The sequence below is a fragment of a genome, unplaced genomic scaffold, assembly GCF_019419815.1.
Source record: "Pyrus x bretschneideri cultivar Hongxiangsu unplaced genomic scaffold, Pyrus_bretschneideri_v1 Contig90, whole genome shotgun sequence".
Lineage (NCBI taxonomy): Eukaryota > Viridiplantae > Streptophyta > Magnoliopsida > Rosales > Rosaceae > Pyrus > Pyrus x bretschneideri.
The window spans coordinates 718,209-733,518 of NW_025999832.1; the positions used below are offsets into that span (position 1 = coordinate 718,209).

Here is a 15,310-nt window from a genome sequence, read left to right on the forward strand (position 1 = left end):
CAGAAATGAGTATTTCGAAATCCCAGTCGCAACCTCTTCATGGTCTATTGGTGTTCTATTGAGGTTGTATTTTACTATAATTTCATAGAATTTGATTTGGCTGCATAACTGCGTTATTGTGGTTTCGTTTGATTCGTATGAAGTTTTCAATCCTCTGTTTCTTTGGTTTCTTGGATCATTTTTTCTCTCAGTTCAGAGTTTAATTGAGCTAATTAAAGGAAGATTATAAAGTATGATCACAAAAACAAACTCCAAGATTATGGATTTGGTCTGCCCCAAGAATTTAACAGAATTGGGGTACTTCGAAGGGATTCTTGGGTACAATAGGGATATATCCCCTTATTTAAGTATCTTTTATCACGTGACATGTAATGAGAGATACACTACACACGCTTAATTTCGTTAGATTCTCTATAATACTCGAGTAGGTACAACTTTTTATCTCTTATTGAATGAACTGTATTACTTTTGTCCCAAGTAATTAAACCTAAAATCTTGATGCAGAAATTAAATAAATAAAAAAACAAGGGTCTAATACTCGTAAGTAGTCCTCCAAGTCAATATCTACTGGAACCTTATATGATCATCCAACTTGTCCGACGAGAACTCAAGAATCCAGCTCCTTGAAACTTAATTCGCAGAAGCTAATTAAAATGGAAAGCCAAATCTACAGTCACAATGCGTGCACTGCATCAGATGAATATACTGTATCAAGAATGAGCATAGTGAATCAGTGATGCGCCTCACTCATCGGCGGACGCCATACTGAGGATTGTATCACACAATGGGAAGCTGTAATCACTACTTGTGTATGCAGCTATTCTGCATTCTTTTCCTTTCCAACTATGGATCAGCTAGAGGAAGAAGAAAATATTTACTGATATGTACGTGTCTATTTTTTAAATATGAGTGCATGCGCCGGTGGATGTATTTTGTACACTGTTTTAAAAGTCCCCGCCTAGACCTCGCTTAGGTGCTAGGTGGCTAGCCATTGTCTCGATTAATCCTTAAGCGTTTGAAAATTAAGAAAGGGTACCTAGACCACCTAGGCATTAAGCCCCAAATGAGGTATTTTCTTTTTCAGGTCAATAGTTCATTTTCATCTGTTCCTTTTTACTTTGTTACATCTCCACTTGAACCCATGCTTATCAAATTACCATTTCTTAAGGAGGAAAAAACACTTGAAGCTATATTTCATTTTCATCTTTTCCTTTTTACTTTGTTACATTATCTGTATCTCTCAAATCTTATTATTAAAGTTTGTGCTCCGACCTTTCCTTTTGTGAAGATTAATGTGGATGCGAGCTGGTCCAAGGCCTCAAAGATGGGCTTTGTCGGAGTGATTGTGCGGGACATGGAGAGCAAGTTTGTGGCTGCAGCGCGGTATGCTTTAAAAGCTCCTTCTGCTGTTGCTGCGGAGGCTTCTGCGCTGCTGCATGGGTGCCAACTCGGTGCAGACTTGGGTGTAAGGTACGTCATTCTAGAATCGGACTCCCTTGAGGCGATTTCTTGTCTCTCTAGCTCGTTGTCCAAGGGAAGTTGGGAGGCTTTCCCTGTGCTGGCCCGGGTCAAGCAGTTAGGGAGAAATTTCCTTGATTGCCGCTGGTCTTGGGTGCCTAGAAATGCTAATGGCGTGGCTCACGAGATTGCGTCGTTTGGTTTTACGGAGATGTGTGATGTTGTGTGGGTTGATAGGCCCCCATCTTCGTTGGTCTTTGTGTTGAATAATGACGAACTTCCTTGTCCTCATTAAGTTGGGTGTGGTGGTGCTGGGGGTGACGCCTCTACTTGGTGGAGGGGTCCTTGTGGGTTTCCCCTTGTCACTGCTTGTTTCTTGTATTGGTTTTTGCCTCTCTGTAGGCCTTTTATAATATGGGTTTCTGGGCATTCAAAAAAAAAAAAAATCTTTAACTTTCAACCACTAGATACTAAAATATGGATATCCACTTTTTCTTTAAACAAACAATATTATCTACCTTAAGAGGAGATAATGGGTTTAGCCTTATAATGGACTAGCAATAATGTGGTTCAAATTCGCCTTTAGCGAAAATCGAATCTAAGTCATCTCACTTACAAATAAAGACGAATATCACTACACCGTAATTTGAAATAGCATGGATGCCTTACTTTCGATAGATGCCTAACAAACATGTTCAAATTATAAAAAAGGGTTTTTATTATAAATGATCCTTCCATCACAATTCTGTTAAAAATTCTGTTAAGTACTGATGTGGCACATAAATGGTCACCATGAGATTTACGGGGTTTTATCACAAATAGTCCCTGAAATTGACCCACATCATCAATACGGTCTCTGAAATTGAAAATCAATCAATGTAGTCCTTAAAAATAGGTTTCGCATATTAATATGATCCATCTGCCACTATTCTATATAAAAAAAAAAATTTGTTATGTGCTGATATGGGTTTAATAATTAATTAAAAAAGTTGTCTAAATACCCTTTTGCACAATGGAATTTTTTTTTCTTATAGTAGGACCTATTCCGAAGAGATATCCCTTCCATAAATTCTCAAGGGCACAAGGTTTAACTAAGGCCTAAGAGGGGGTGTGGAAATATTTTTCAACCAACAATAGACGTACCTTGGTTATAACATCATTATCTCAAGGCAGTCCTCATCGTTCTTTACATCACCAGACCACCAGGAAAGCGCCGAATAAGCTCTTCAAGATTAAGGTTGTGAGGATATTGACCGCCTAAATATTAACGATGATGTCCCAGAAGTCGTGCCAATGGGCGAAGCCATCACCAAAGGTAATCTCGATCTAAGTTCAATTCGGTGAAGCGTGTCCAAGTGTGTAAAGATGCGTGTATTTGTATTTTCTTTTTTAGAGAATAGAGAGTGAAGGATAGAGAAATATGGATTGTGATTGAAGGTGATTGCAAGATTGGGTTTTTTGGTTGACAATTTTTTTATTAACTATTAAATTATTAAGCCTATTTGTAATTTTTTTTAATTTAATTAGACTTGTGTGACCCATTTATGTTTCACATTAGCACATAACAAAATTTTTGACAGAATTATGATGGAATGACTACATTTCATTTGAGACTTACTTGCGGGACTACATTGATCAATTTTCAATTTTAGGGATCATTTTGATGTCGCGGGTCAATGTCAAGGACCATTTTGATGTCCTAGGTCAATTTTAAGGACCATTTGTGAGAAAAAAAAAAAAACTTATGAGACCCATTTATGTGCCACATCAGCACTTAATAGAATTTTTAACATAATTGTAACGAAATGACTACATTGATTTGTGACACCTATTTTCAGGGATTACATTAATTGATTTTCAATTTCAAGGACTATCTTAATGGTGATGGTCAATTTCAAGAATCATTTGTGATAAAAATCCTATAAAAATAACAAAATAAATAGAGAAATGCTAAGAAGACTATGTGAAACTCTCAATGGACTCATCGCCAACATTTATCGTGCTAACATTATAAAATATTGTATCAACATTATAAAATTAGTTCATACATAATCACATTTTGAAAAAATCTCCTTAGCATCCTAGAAATAAAAAAATTATCATTTAATATTATACTGTAATAAATATACCAACACAAATGGTCTTAAATTCTAATAATATAACATTCAACGAGAGTTTGAAACGAATTTATTCTCGCAACCTTAAAGTTGGATATTACCAAATTCCCTCCCGACAGTCCACACCAGAGGATATGGTTGCGTTAATTTGTGGCGCCAAACCATCACACACTCAGACCCCAACTCTCAAAGGCATAAAGCACGCAAAAATTCAAAGCCCACAAATCCTCAAAGCCATGATTCTCTGCAGCTGCTACCCATTTCTCTCCAAATCCCCAATCTTCTCCCTCCCATTTCCTCCCACCACCAAAACCCCATTCCCCATTTCCTCTCTCTGCTGCTCCACAACCCCCTCTTCCGTCCCAGACCCTCAGACCGACACCAATGACACCATCAGCGACGGCAGCGGCGGGCCCAACAAGAAGCGGCTTTCTGACCAGTCCTCGTGGGAGGCCAAGGACTCCGAGGGAAACGACTACTTGTACAGGTTGGGCAAAGAGGCTGATAACATGAACATCGCCGTCGGTGCCCGGGCCGGCCTCGTCGACGACCTCTTCGTCGGAAAGTTTCTCGGCCGAGACTCCGATATCGTGTTTGATTATCGGCAGAAGGTCACCCGGTCCTTCCAGTACCTTCAAGGCGATTATTATATTGCACCTCTGTTCATGGTATGATCATGTTTTGCTTGTTTCTGATTATTTGGTTTGTATTTGATTCAATAGAAATTGGAGCAATGGTCCTTTAAAGCTTCCATCCAAACTAAACGGTTTAAAGGGGCAAAATATGGATAGTTCTTCCGGACTTAGCCAAAAGTACTAATACTCACGAATTTTTAGTTCAGGACCAAAGCTCCAATTGAACTAAAGTTAAGGACTATTGCTCCAATTATCTCGTGATTCAATTCTTGTGAAATTGATTAATTTCTGATTCAACGGATTTTAAGATGCTAATCCAATGATTAACTGCATTGATTCTGTTGGAATTAATGCCATTACTTATGATTGAATGCGCGATTGGTGGGAATTTTGATGATTTTTCATTATGGGTTTGTCAAGTTAGAACATATCCATTGATGTTTTTGCTTAATTTTTATGTCTTAACTCTTATGAATTTAATCTGACAATTTCTGGTCAGTGATTTTATGTTTCTTTTTTGTTGCCTTTCTGTTTCACAGGATAAAGTTGGTAAGTTCTATGAAACTGGGCAAAAGATTAAAATAAAAATGTCATGATTCAGGTCAGAGCAGTACAAAAGCTTGGTAAAAATCGCTGTACTTTTGTCACCTTCCTCACATGGTTTTTCCAATACTTGTTTGCAGTCATTTTGGTGGCCATGCTATGTGTTTGGACATTTGTTTTGCAAATTTGAACAAAAATAAAAGTTTATCTGGTATTTGATCAGTTTGCTTAGGGCCGAATCAAAATCCTTGTCTTTTCGCATATGTTATTAGTAGCTAAGATGAAAGGAAGGTTATATTAAAATTTTCTAATAAGATTAATTTGTCCATCCACCACCACACCTTGTGCAATAACGGTTCATTGTGCATGTCTTTGTCACAAATTTTGAGTGGAATATTTTTAATATTAATAGCTATGTTTACACTATAAGAGCCTGTACCAGATACCTCCAGTTTCTTCATTTACACTTAATGCTTTCCCTCAGGGGTCTAGTTATCAGGATTTTTATTCTCATGATTTGTGTTTCCTTATGGAATCTGTAATTGAAAATTTCTTTTTTTACCATTGGAAACTTTCATGTTTTGTGCAGCTCATCAAAGACACGAGGCTATAGTTATTTGTTGTAATCTTATGTGCGTGTGTTGTTTTTCCCAATGCAGTATGCCATATTGCGAAGAACTACCTTGCTCCTCTTCTAAATACTAAAGTTCCATTAATCCTAGGTATATACAGTAACTATAATCTTTACCGGCTATTCTTTGCAGGTTCTTGTTGAACTTTTGTTGATAGTTTTCATAAAGCTTTTTGGTTCATGCTAAGATTACTCGATCATGTTTCATTTTTTTTTCTCTTCTTGGAGTTATCAATCTGATTCTTAAGATGTTTTGACAAATTACTACATATTGAAAAGTCACATTCATTCCTTTTGTAAAACTGGTCGTCCAACTTTTTGTATGTGGTTACTTTTAGAATCTTACTTTAAAACTTCTCTATCTCCTAAGTCCTAACCTACTTTTTTAATATCTTCTGAATGAGTGATAATGAGTTTAGTCTTTCGGGGTGACACATTAACAGGATATGTCCTCTGAAAATTTAGCATTTTATCATATAGGTATTTGGGGAGGAAAAGGGCAAGGAAAATCATTTCAGACTGAACTTATATTCCAAGCCATGGGAGTTGAACCTGTAATTATGTCCGCCGGGGAATTGGAATCAGAAAGAGCAGGTAACTTTCTACGATTATAAAGTTACTTCCTAAAATTTTTGCTGTTTTCTGATTGTAGAATTTCCCACAATACATATCTTCAATTGAATTTGTTCATTTCTTTGGGAACTCCTTCTACTGATCTGAAACAAGTAATTGAGCTGGCATACTGCAAGGATAATGGAAGATTTGTTACCCTGTTTATAATTTCTTGTAGAATCAGGCTTTATATAATCACAAGTTCCACTGCAGGAGAACCGGGAAAATTGATACGGGAACGCTATAGAACAGCTTCTCAAGTGGTCCAGAACCAAGTTAGAAGCTCTACTACTTTCACTGTTAATATATGTATGTCTGGGATTATGCAGTTAAATAGTGCTGTTTGACGTTGCCATGCAAGTTTATCCATATGTATGTCTTGGGTTGTGAAGTTAAATAGTGCTTTTTGATAATTTTCATGCAATATTTCTTTGGTTTATGATTCTATATTTTTTTCTCTGTTATTGAATTGGGTCTGCGAAAATTACCTGACTTCTTTAGAATAGTTAAGACAGAGGGAGGGAGGGAGATGCGCTCTCCCAAAGTATGAAAGAAAGCACGAGCAGAATCAGTTCCTTTTATCTTCCAAATCCTCTGGACAATAGGCCTGCCAAAGAATTGTTTTGCGGGTAGTAGTAATACCTTCGTATTCTTTCTATAAGAAAGTAGATGCTGCATTAAAAGATTAACTCAAAGACTAGCGCATTCAATTTTTCTCTTCTCCTGGTGTATGTCATACATTGATGCATATGTGTCCGACAAAGCTTCTTTAAGTCTCTTTTAGACACTCCATGCATAATATGCGGAACCATCTTGAAAATCGGTGATTACGCCTACAGGATTAATTTAGCGAGCTAAGTTTTAAGATGAAATTTATGTTTTAGACTTTAAAGTATACTGACAAGGCATTGCGGAAGGGTATTTAAGACTACCAAGTCGCCAGAAACTGAGCGAGGTTGCAGAGTTTTGATATATTTGTGAAAATCTACGAAGAAGTTTTTTAGGTGCTTTATGTTTTGTCCTTTTTCTCCTCAATGCTAGGGATGAAATTCTATGCAATCATGACAGTGTTTGAAGGGTTAGTAGATAGAAGGACATTGATAATGCAAACTGGAAAACTAGGGATAAGTTACACCATATAGAGAAATTTAGAATTGGGACATGAAGCAAAGAACTACAACAACAACAAAGCCTTTTCCCACTAAGTGGGGTCGGCTATATGAAAAACTAGGGATAAGTTACACCATATAGAGAAATTTAGAATTGCGACATGAAGCAAAGAACTACAACAACAACAGAGCCTTTTCCCACTAAGTGGGGTCGGCTATATGAATCTTAGAACGCCATTGCGCTCGGTTATGTGTCACGTCTTCCGTTAGATCCAAGTACTTTAAGTCTTTTCTTATAGTCTCTTCCAAAGTCTTCCTAGGTCTTCCTCTACCCCTTCGACCTTGAACCTTTATCCTGTAATCGCATCAACTAACCGGAGCGTCAATAGGCCTTTGTTTCACATGCCCAAACCACCGTAACTGATTTTCTCTCATATTTCCTTCAATTTCAGCTACTCTTACTTTACCTCGGATATCCTCCTTCCTAATCTTATCCTTTCTCGTGTGCCCACACAGCCAATGAAGCATTCTCATCTTCGCTACACCCATTTTATGTATGTGTTGATGCTTCACCGCCCAATATTCCGTGCCATAAAGCATTGCTGGCCTTATTGCTGTCCTATAAAATTTTCCCTTGAGCTTCAGTGGCATACGACGGTCACACAACATGCCGGATGCACTCTTCCACTTCATCCATCCAGCTTGTATTCTATGGTTGAGGTCTCCATCCAACTCTCCGTTCTTTTGCAAGATAGATCCTAGGTAGCGAAAGCTGTCACTCTTTGGTACTTCCTGATCTCTAATCCTCAACCCTAACTCATTTGAGCCTCTGTTTGCACATGAAGCAAAGAACTGCCATTCTAATTTGTCGCCACATGCACACTGTGTCAACTCTGCTGCTTTTAAGCTGGAATCGTTCTTCAAGGGCTACGATTCTAAGTATCACCTCTTAAAATCCATTTGAAAAGTAATTGAGAGGATCTGTTCAGCTAGAAGATGGGGGCTGTTCTCCATCAGATCTTTGACCATAAATTGAAGATGGAGGCTGTTGTATGGAACTGTTAATTTTATTGTCTTCTTGGAACTGTTAATTTTATTTACAGATGACAACACAACAAAATAGTTGTTTATTACAGTCTATACATGTTTGGATCGTGCTAATTATGCTTCATTGTTGGACATCATTTGTTTCATACTGTCTTTACATTTCTATGGATTTTTAATTTTTCTTGGCTATTGCAGGGCAAGATGAGCTGCTTGATGATCAATGACATTGATGCTGGCCTTGGTAGATTTGGTGAGAACTGTTTAATTTAGACCAGAAATTCAATAACTTACAACGAGAGAAAGGAAAGCATTAGGAACATAAATATGATAGTGCCAACTTTTTCTTGTAATTTTCTTTTGTTGGGAAAAATCAGTTATGTATGGTGTTAGTTATACATTCCCAACATTAGTCATTGGTGTAGGAATGATTGAATTGACCTTTTAGTTTTCATTCATGTTTCACTTTCAGTGATGTGTTATTGTCTATTTTTTTTCTAGGCAACACTCAAATGACAGTCAACAATCAAATTGTTGTCGGAACATTGATGAATCTTTGTGATAATCCTACAAGAGTTAGTATTGGACAAGACTGGCGAGATTCAGATATTACAAACAGAGTTCCTATCATTGTTACTGGAAATGATTTGTCAAAAATATATGCTCCCTTAATCCGTGATGGAAGGATGGAAAAGTTTTACTGGTATGTGATTGTTTAATGAACTTTCATTTTCATTTTGCTGGTTTGTGATTTTTAACAAAGGATTAAGAGCTTTTAATTGGTGATTTGCATGGATAAATCAATTTGCTATGACATCTAGCTCCCCTGCGTTGGATGAAAACTTGATGTTTGTTATGAAGTGTTTTAAATATATCCAATTTCTATCTTCAAACTTGCACACGAAAAGGAGAAGTTGATTTGGAGATTTGTGCCTTAACCATTCATGATGGCATGCAAAATTTCTTATTGATTTTCCTCGTATCAGTGCGAATCGTTGTTAGAATAAAAATCAAAATATACATTGGGACCTTTCACATTGAAAATTCAATCAATTTGGTCAAGAAAATCCGTTACCTTCTCATCCATGTTTGTAGGCAGATGGATGCCTTTAACATGCGTTTCCCAGTGAAGTGATTTCTTCCTCATGATGGGCAATAAATCACGACAAGATAGTGAATGACATGCCTCGTATCCATTTCAGACACCTTTTCTTGCCCTTTTTTGCCTGTTCGTGACTCTGTCAAATGCACTGGGCTTTCTTTCTGTAAACATTTGACTAATTTTCCAAAATTACTGTGCTAAATTATTGTTAGAAATTAATGTAAACCAAATATAGTTCTTGATATTCTGAAATTGATTTGTTGTAGTGTTATTCTTAATTAAATTCTTTTCCAATTGACCACATTGTATCATTTATTATTGTGTTATGTGTCAAATGCTATTGTATGTTTGATATTTCCTTTCCTTTTCTCCACGATATGTAACAGATCCATGTGACCTTTGTTTGATATTTATCTGAAACAGGCAGCCTAACCACGAGGACATTATTAATATTGTTCACAGAATGTATGGGAAAGATGGCATGTCTAGGGATGAAGTTGTAAGGATAGTGGACACATTTCCTAATCAAGGTATCCCTCTGTTATCGTCTTCTATCTAATCACGAAATCAATGCCTTTAAATTTCTTTTGAGCAAACAAATGGAATTTCAATTTCTGGATGTCATGGATTCACCAAAGGCTGTTGATCAAATTTGAAGACTTCTGCATTCTACTTTATTTCTTGTTCTTATTTTTATTATTGTTATTGTTATTGTTATTATTGCTGTTGTTGTTAGTATTATTATCGTCGTGGTTACTATTGTACTATTCTTATTCTTCTTCTTTTGATGATTGGGCAGCGCTAGATTTCTATGGAGCTCTAAGGTCTCGAACATATGACCGGTCAATTTCTAAGGTATATGACATTCCCGATTTGAAATTTGTTAGACCATTGCAACAAGTTACCATGTCAAATGCAAAGATTCATAGTGTATCTGTCATTAAGCAATTGAATCCATAGTTTTACCCATTGGCATTTGGGTATAGGATATCATAGTGCTCATTTTAATTACTGTGGAGGATTGACATGATCTCCGTAGGATAAATAATGCCTAAATTGTTGCTGAGTCTTCATATCTAATGCCTAACCTGCTGAGGATCATTTATAGTTTTTAATGCTCCAGCTTCTCGAAGTCTTCCTGCCTAACTAGTTGATGAATAGCCAACAAACGGAATCTCAAAAACTTAAACAGGATAAATCATGTTGTAACCTTTACTGTCAAAGATTTGAGGGACTAAAATGATGAGCCACTAATTAGCACAATAATTATAAGAAACAGAATTTCATATTTCATTTGGATCGTAATTATCTGTCATACAATAACTCTGAAAGGCAAATGCTATCTGTAGATAAACTATTAACTATTTTTTTTGCTTTTAAAAGGAAAACTTCCACAGAATTAAATAGGAGAAAAATTACAGGAAATTCATTAGCAAAACAATTCATCAACAAATGTGGACCCCTTGCTCATAGAGAGCAAAGTGAGCCAAAACGACCAGCGACCATATTACTCTCTCTTGGCTTGAAAGTTACTGAAATAACCAGCAATTTAGCCAAGACAAGCGTAGTATCTTCTGCCAGATTCCCTCCACCAACCAACACTCATCAGCAGAATGACAAAATTAGCCACACTCAAAGAATCCGTTTCACAATCAATGAAAGGAAGGATGCATTTGTAGCGGAAAGAATGCCAGCATAAAGAGCATGCAATTCAGTCACAAGGATAGACACATTAGCAGTTGGCTACCAAAGCACCCATCAACTAACCTTGTGCATACAAACTACAACACCAACACCACAAAGACCCAAACTAGGATCAACAATCCCATCTATGTTCAGCTTAAACCATCCCCTTGGCAGTGCCTCCCAGGACCCTTATAGGTGATGCATCCCCACCCCAACGGATCTCCTATTTGCTGTCTGGAACTCCCACAAGTCTGCTCCATGTTGATAAATTACCTGGGCTGGTCGTGAATGTCCTTCATGCATCACCATGTTCTTTTCACCTCCACACAACCCACAAGATGTTGGCAGCTAGACAAACACTAATAAGAGAAGGAGCATCACCATTAAGTGGCAAAAACATCAAAGAAAGCCTTAGTCCATATCTCATGTGCAAACAAGAAATTAGTGAACACAAGTTTCCCCTCTTAGGTACACCTTATACAGAGCTGCATCCACAAGTTTACTCTCAAGTCTTCACAGCTCTCCACATAAAATTGATAAGCTTCCCAGGAATTTTAGGCTTCCAAAGATGTTGCCAATATAAACTTAACAATGAGAGTTCTAACAGCTCAAATCTTCCTGTTCTGATTTAAAATTGGTCTGGATTTGCTTGTTTCTCAACATTTTCTGATACTAGAAGTCATTTCATTTCTTGTAAAATTTTCAAATTATTTATATGCATTTATTGTCTTAACTAATTTCATTTTCCTCCTAGTGGGTTGATGATATCGGAGGTGTTGAAAGTCTGGGAAACAAACTTATAAAGGGAAGGAAAAATGACAGCCTTCCTGTGTTTACTCCTCCAGAGGTAGTATTATCAACTTTAACCGATGTTTGCTTTCCAAACCTGCATCCTATTAAAACGTTGAAAAGTTTGATTGATATGATTGTTCGTTTTGTACATCCATCAGTGAACTGGTTATACTTTCGCCATCTCAGATGCAAAATGTAAATAGATTGAAGTATAGTGCAACAAATTTCTGTTGTTTTATAAAATAAATAGGCATTTAATGATCTACCTTGTCTGGTTTTAGAAAACTATGCAACATATTTGAAGCATTTTTATGCGTCTCGTAACTCATTTGGTTGGAATAAAATTTCTCTAGTAGGATTAACGCATTGAGTGGGTTTGCCTCTCCCTTGTGCAGCAAACAATGGAGGCTTTACTTGAATCAGGTTATTCTCTGATCAAAGAACAGCAGTTGATAATGGAAACCAAACTTTCAAAGGTATACATGAAGAACATGGACGATTAGAAATGGGGATGCCATTGTTATGTCGTCCCATAATGCTTTGTTATGCACGGGTGAGTTCAATGTTTCTGGCTTCTTGTGTTTGCATAATTGGAATTGTACAAATGTTATGGTCTGCCTTTGTTTCACCATAATCTCCGAACAGGAGAATGTTCGATAATCTCTAATGTTGAACCATGTTTTTCCTCACGTGGATCACCAAATATTGCTTTCTTCTATGTTTCTGCTTTCTGGACTGTTGGTAATGTTAGTGTATCAACATATCATAGGTTTATGACAACTCTTTTAGCAGCAGATGCTCAAGACCTTCTTCTTGAACTGCCTGCCAAGGCCGACAACACCTTGCGAATCAGATTCGGCTAATAAACTAATGCTCAAACGAATGATAATATGAGGATCTTTATTCGATCGCAGTTGGATATCTAAGTTGTTCTATTTTTATTCATTTTTGGTGGATGATCGTGTTTGTCGAAAAGAATCCAAAAGCAAGTCAGTGAGAATCCCAAAACCGTATCTTCGGGATGCCTTGAAGTTCTTTCTGTTTATAAAAAGAGGAACCTCTTTAGACGCTTCGGGTCATTTTTGGCTTGAACTGAATGTCACTTGTCCCTCACTAAATTCAGACAGAATATGTGCTTCAAATTAGGTCAACTTTGGCCCCTTGTGGACACACCAATGAGAGCAATGTGCCCCCTAATTAAGAATCTTGGACAACAAGAAAGCTAGATGAATGGCGCATCGAGGGGAAGAGAAATTAACCTTCACAAATATAGAAGAAAATTTAAGGATCTGCGAATCTTCTATAACTAATTATTTCTTAAGCTAAGATCTTTGTAACTTTGTAACATGGAATCAGTTCTTTAAAGCATAATCAAAGACGATCATATCAAAAAAAGACTGATAGCTTGGTTGATTAAGAACATTGATTATGGCAGTTTAGGTCTTGATTCTGCAAAAGCCACCATCTCTAAAGAATTACAATTTTTTTTTTAATTATTTTTAAAATCTGATTAAAACAGTTTTTATTCTGCTTACATGGTACCAACTACCAAGGACGTCAATACGTGGCCATTCATGTTTTGGTTTCAATGTTGTCAACTTTTTGTCCCCCATTATCTATTTAAGTATGCAGTATTATATATTCAGATTATGTAAACAAAAATTCTATATTAAATTTTCATGTGACTTTGAAAATGGAGTATCCAAATTGTATTTATCAAATCACGTCATAGTTTTTAACTGACTCAAATCTGAGGCTGGTTTAATTTTTATTATAGCTAAGGATAATGATGACGATAATTATGAAATTTATCTACAAGCGATTTTCAGATGATGAAAAAATTAATGAAAATTAATTATGACATTTGTATAATTAAATGATGTCACAATAGAAACGGAATGCGGAATTTCCTCCTTATTGGGAAGTAGGAACGTATTGTCCTACAACCAATATGTATTGATACATATATGACACGTCATTTAGTGAACAAATTTAACTGAATAAATTTTGTAATATTTTTTGTCAAGGGTTAGCGTTTTATGTCAAGAAAAATGCTAAAAGAATATACACGACGATTTGTGCTATCTGGTTTCATTGGCTATGGATTAATCATTAAAGCATGGATGCCTTTGATAAAGAAAGATGCTTAAAATTAATTTTTTTTTTAATGGATTTTAACTCTAAAATGATGTGGTTCTGATTAATCGTGTGCTTAATATGGGTTTAAGGTTAATTAAGAAAATGATATGATTAGCTGGGATGGCATCACTTGCCCTTCAGCTCCTTTTCATTGCTCAAGAATAAACCCAATGAGGAAAGTAATAGAGCATGATTGTGTCGAAATTTCAAATTTTCAACACCATTGAGAACATGAAAGATGCTTCATCATCATCCTTTTGGTTGGACAAACCATATAATATATGACTGGTTCTAGCAGTATGGTTCTCATTGTTAAAACCATTACAATATTCTCACACTATCTAATTGAACTCTCTTTTCACCCACACATGTATTTAATCATCTGTTTTATATTTATAAGTGCTAGGGTTGGAGCGACACAGTTTTTCTCATACGTACAAACTTATGGGTCGTGTATCCACATGACCAACACCAAATCCTTCTTATTGCAGATTAATCAAGCATGATCACCTCTTATGACTTTATAACTCTGCTGACTAGAAGAGGGGGTCAAACTACAACACCAATCGACCTCGAAAGTAGTGATCACATGATAAATATTTACAAGGTCATGATCTCATGTACCACGTTGCTACATGATGTACACATACTCAAAAACAGTGATTGTTGATACAAATTCATCATGTCATGATCTCATGTACCATGCAAATAAAAGGCGACGACTTGATGTATTAAGGCATTTTTCCAATTTACCAAAGTACTCAACTTAAAACTCCTCTGATTTCTTTGTTATAACTCAAGATCACTTACGCACTCGTGCGATTGAGAACTATCCATCTAGTCCCAAATCAGACCCAAAAGGACAATTTGATTTTTTAGTCCCTCAAAGTCAAGTATAATCCTGCTTAGTTTAAATATGAGAATTCAATGAATGAAAGTTAACCAAGTTCTCAAAATCATTCATTAATGAAATAAATCTATAAAATTTGAAGCAATAGTTCACCAAAATACTCCTGTTGCGTAATTAATTCAAACCTAGTTTCAAAGGGAGTTGACAGTTAGGGGCAACGCGTCCATCAAGGAGAAAAACTTATATGGGGCTTAACGTGACATTGGACAATGCCTAATGACACTACGACTCAATCAAAATTTAACATGTGGTAAGATTTTTAATTATGATTTTAGAGTTATGTTACCTTTTAAAGATTTCATAATTACATAAAAATTAAATATATATTATAAAGATTAGTAAAATTAGAAGTAGACTCCAATCACCCAACTAGAGCAATCCTCCATCATTTGAGAATTCACCCCTCCGGCACGGATGTCGGTATCGCTTGACTAAACTTCGAGGTAATAAGCTTTATATTTTCCATTCTCATAGATTTTCTTGTCATGGCTAGCCTAATTCTTTGAAAAATAAAGGTGAAATATTTTGTGTT

The 15,310-nt window shown here is 36.2% G+C and overlaps 1 protein-coding gene across 3 annotated transcripts; it reads left to right on the forward strand.

Moving 5' to 3' along the window:
- Nucleotides 1–3,677: 3,677 nt before the first annotated feature.
- LOC103955104 (ribulose bisphosphate carboxylase/oxygenase activase, chloroplastic) lies at nt 3,678–13,219 on the forward strand. Of its 3 annotated transcripts, none has more exons than XR_007255473.1 (12): nt 3,678–4,243; nt 4,750–4,759; nt 5,413–5,475; nt 5,865–5,978; nt 6,210–6,271; nt 8,348–8,402; nt 8,651–8,852; nt 9,675–9,781; nt 10,051–10,106; nt 11,692–11,784; nt 12,125–12,282; nt 12,706–13,219. XR_007255473.1 is itself a non-coding variant. In XM_009366977.3 (11 exons), the coding sequence occupies exons 1-11, from the start codon at nt 3,710–3,712 to the stop codon at nt 12,230–12,232; spliced, it is 1,404 nt and encodes a 467-aa protein (XP_009365252.2). In that variant the 5' UTR covers nt 3,678–3,709; the 3' UTR covers nt 12,233–12,418. The 3 variants fall into 3 exon arrangements, 1 of the variants encoding a protein (XP_009365252.2); XR_007255472.1 differs by having other exon boundaries at nt 12,499–12,794; XM_009366977.3 differs by lacking the exon at nt 12,706–13,219 and having other exon boundaries at nt 12,125–12,418.
- The last annotated feature ends 2,091 nt before the right edge of the window (nt 13,220–15,310 follow it).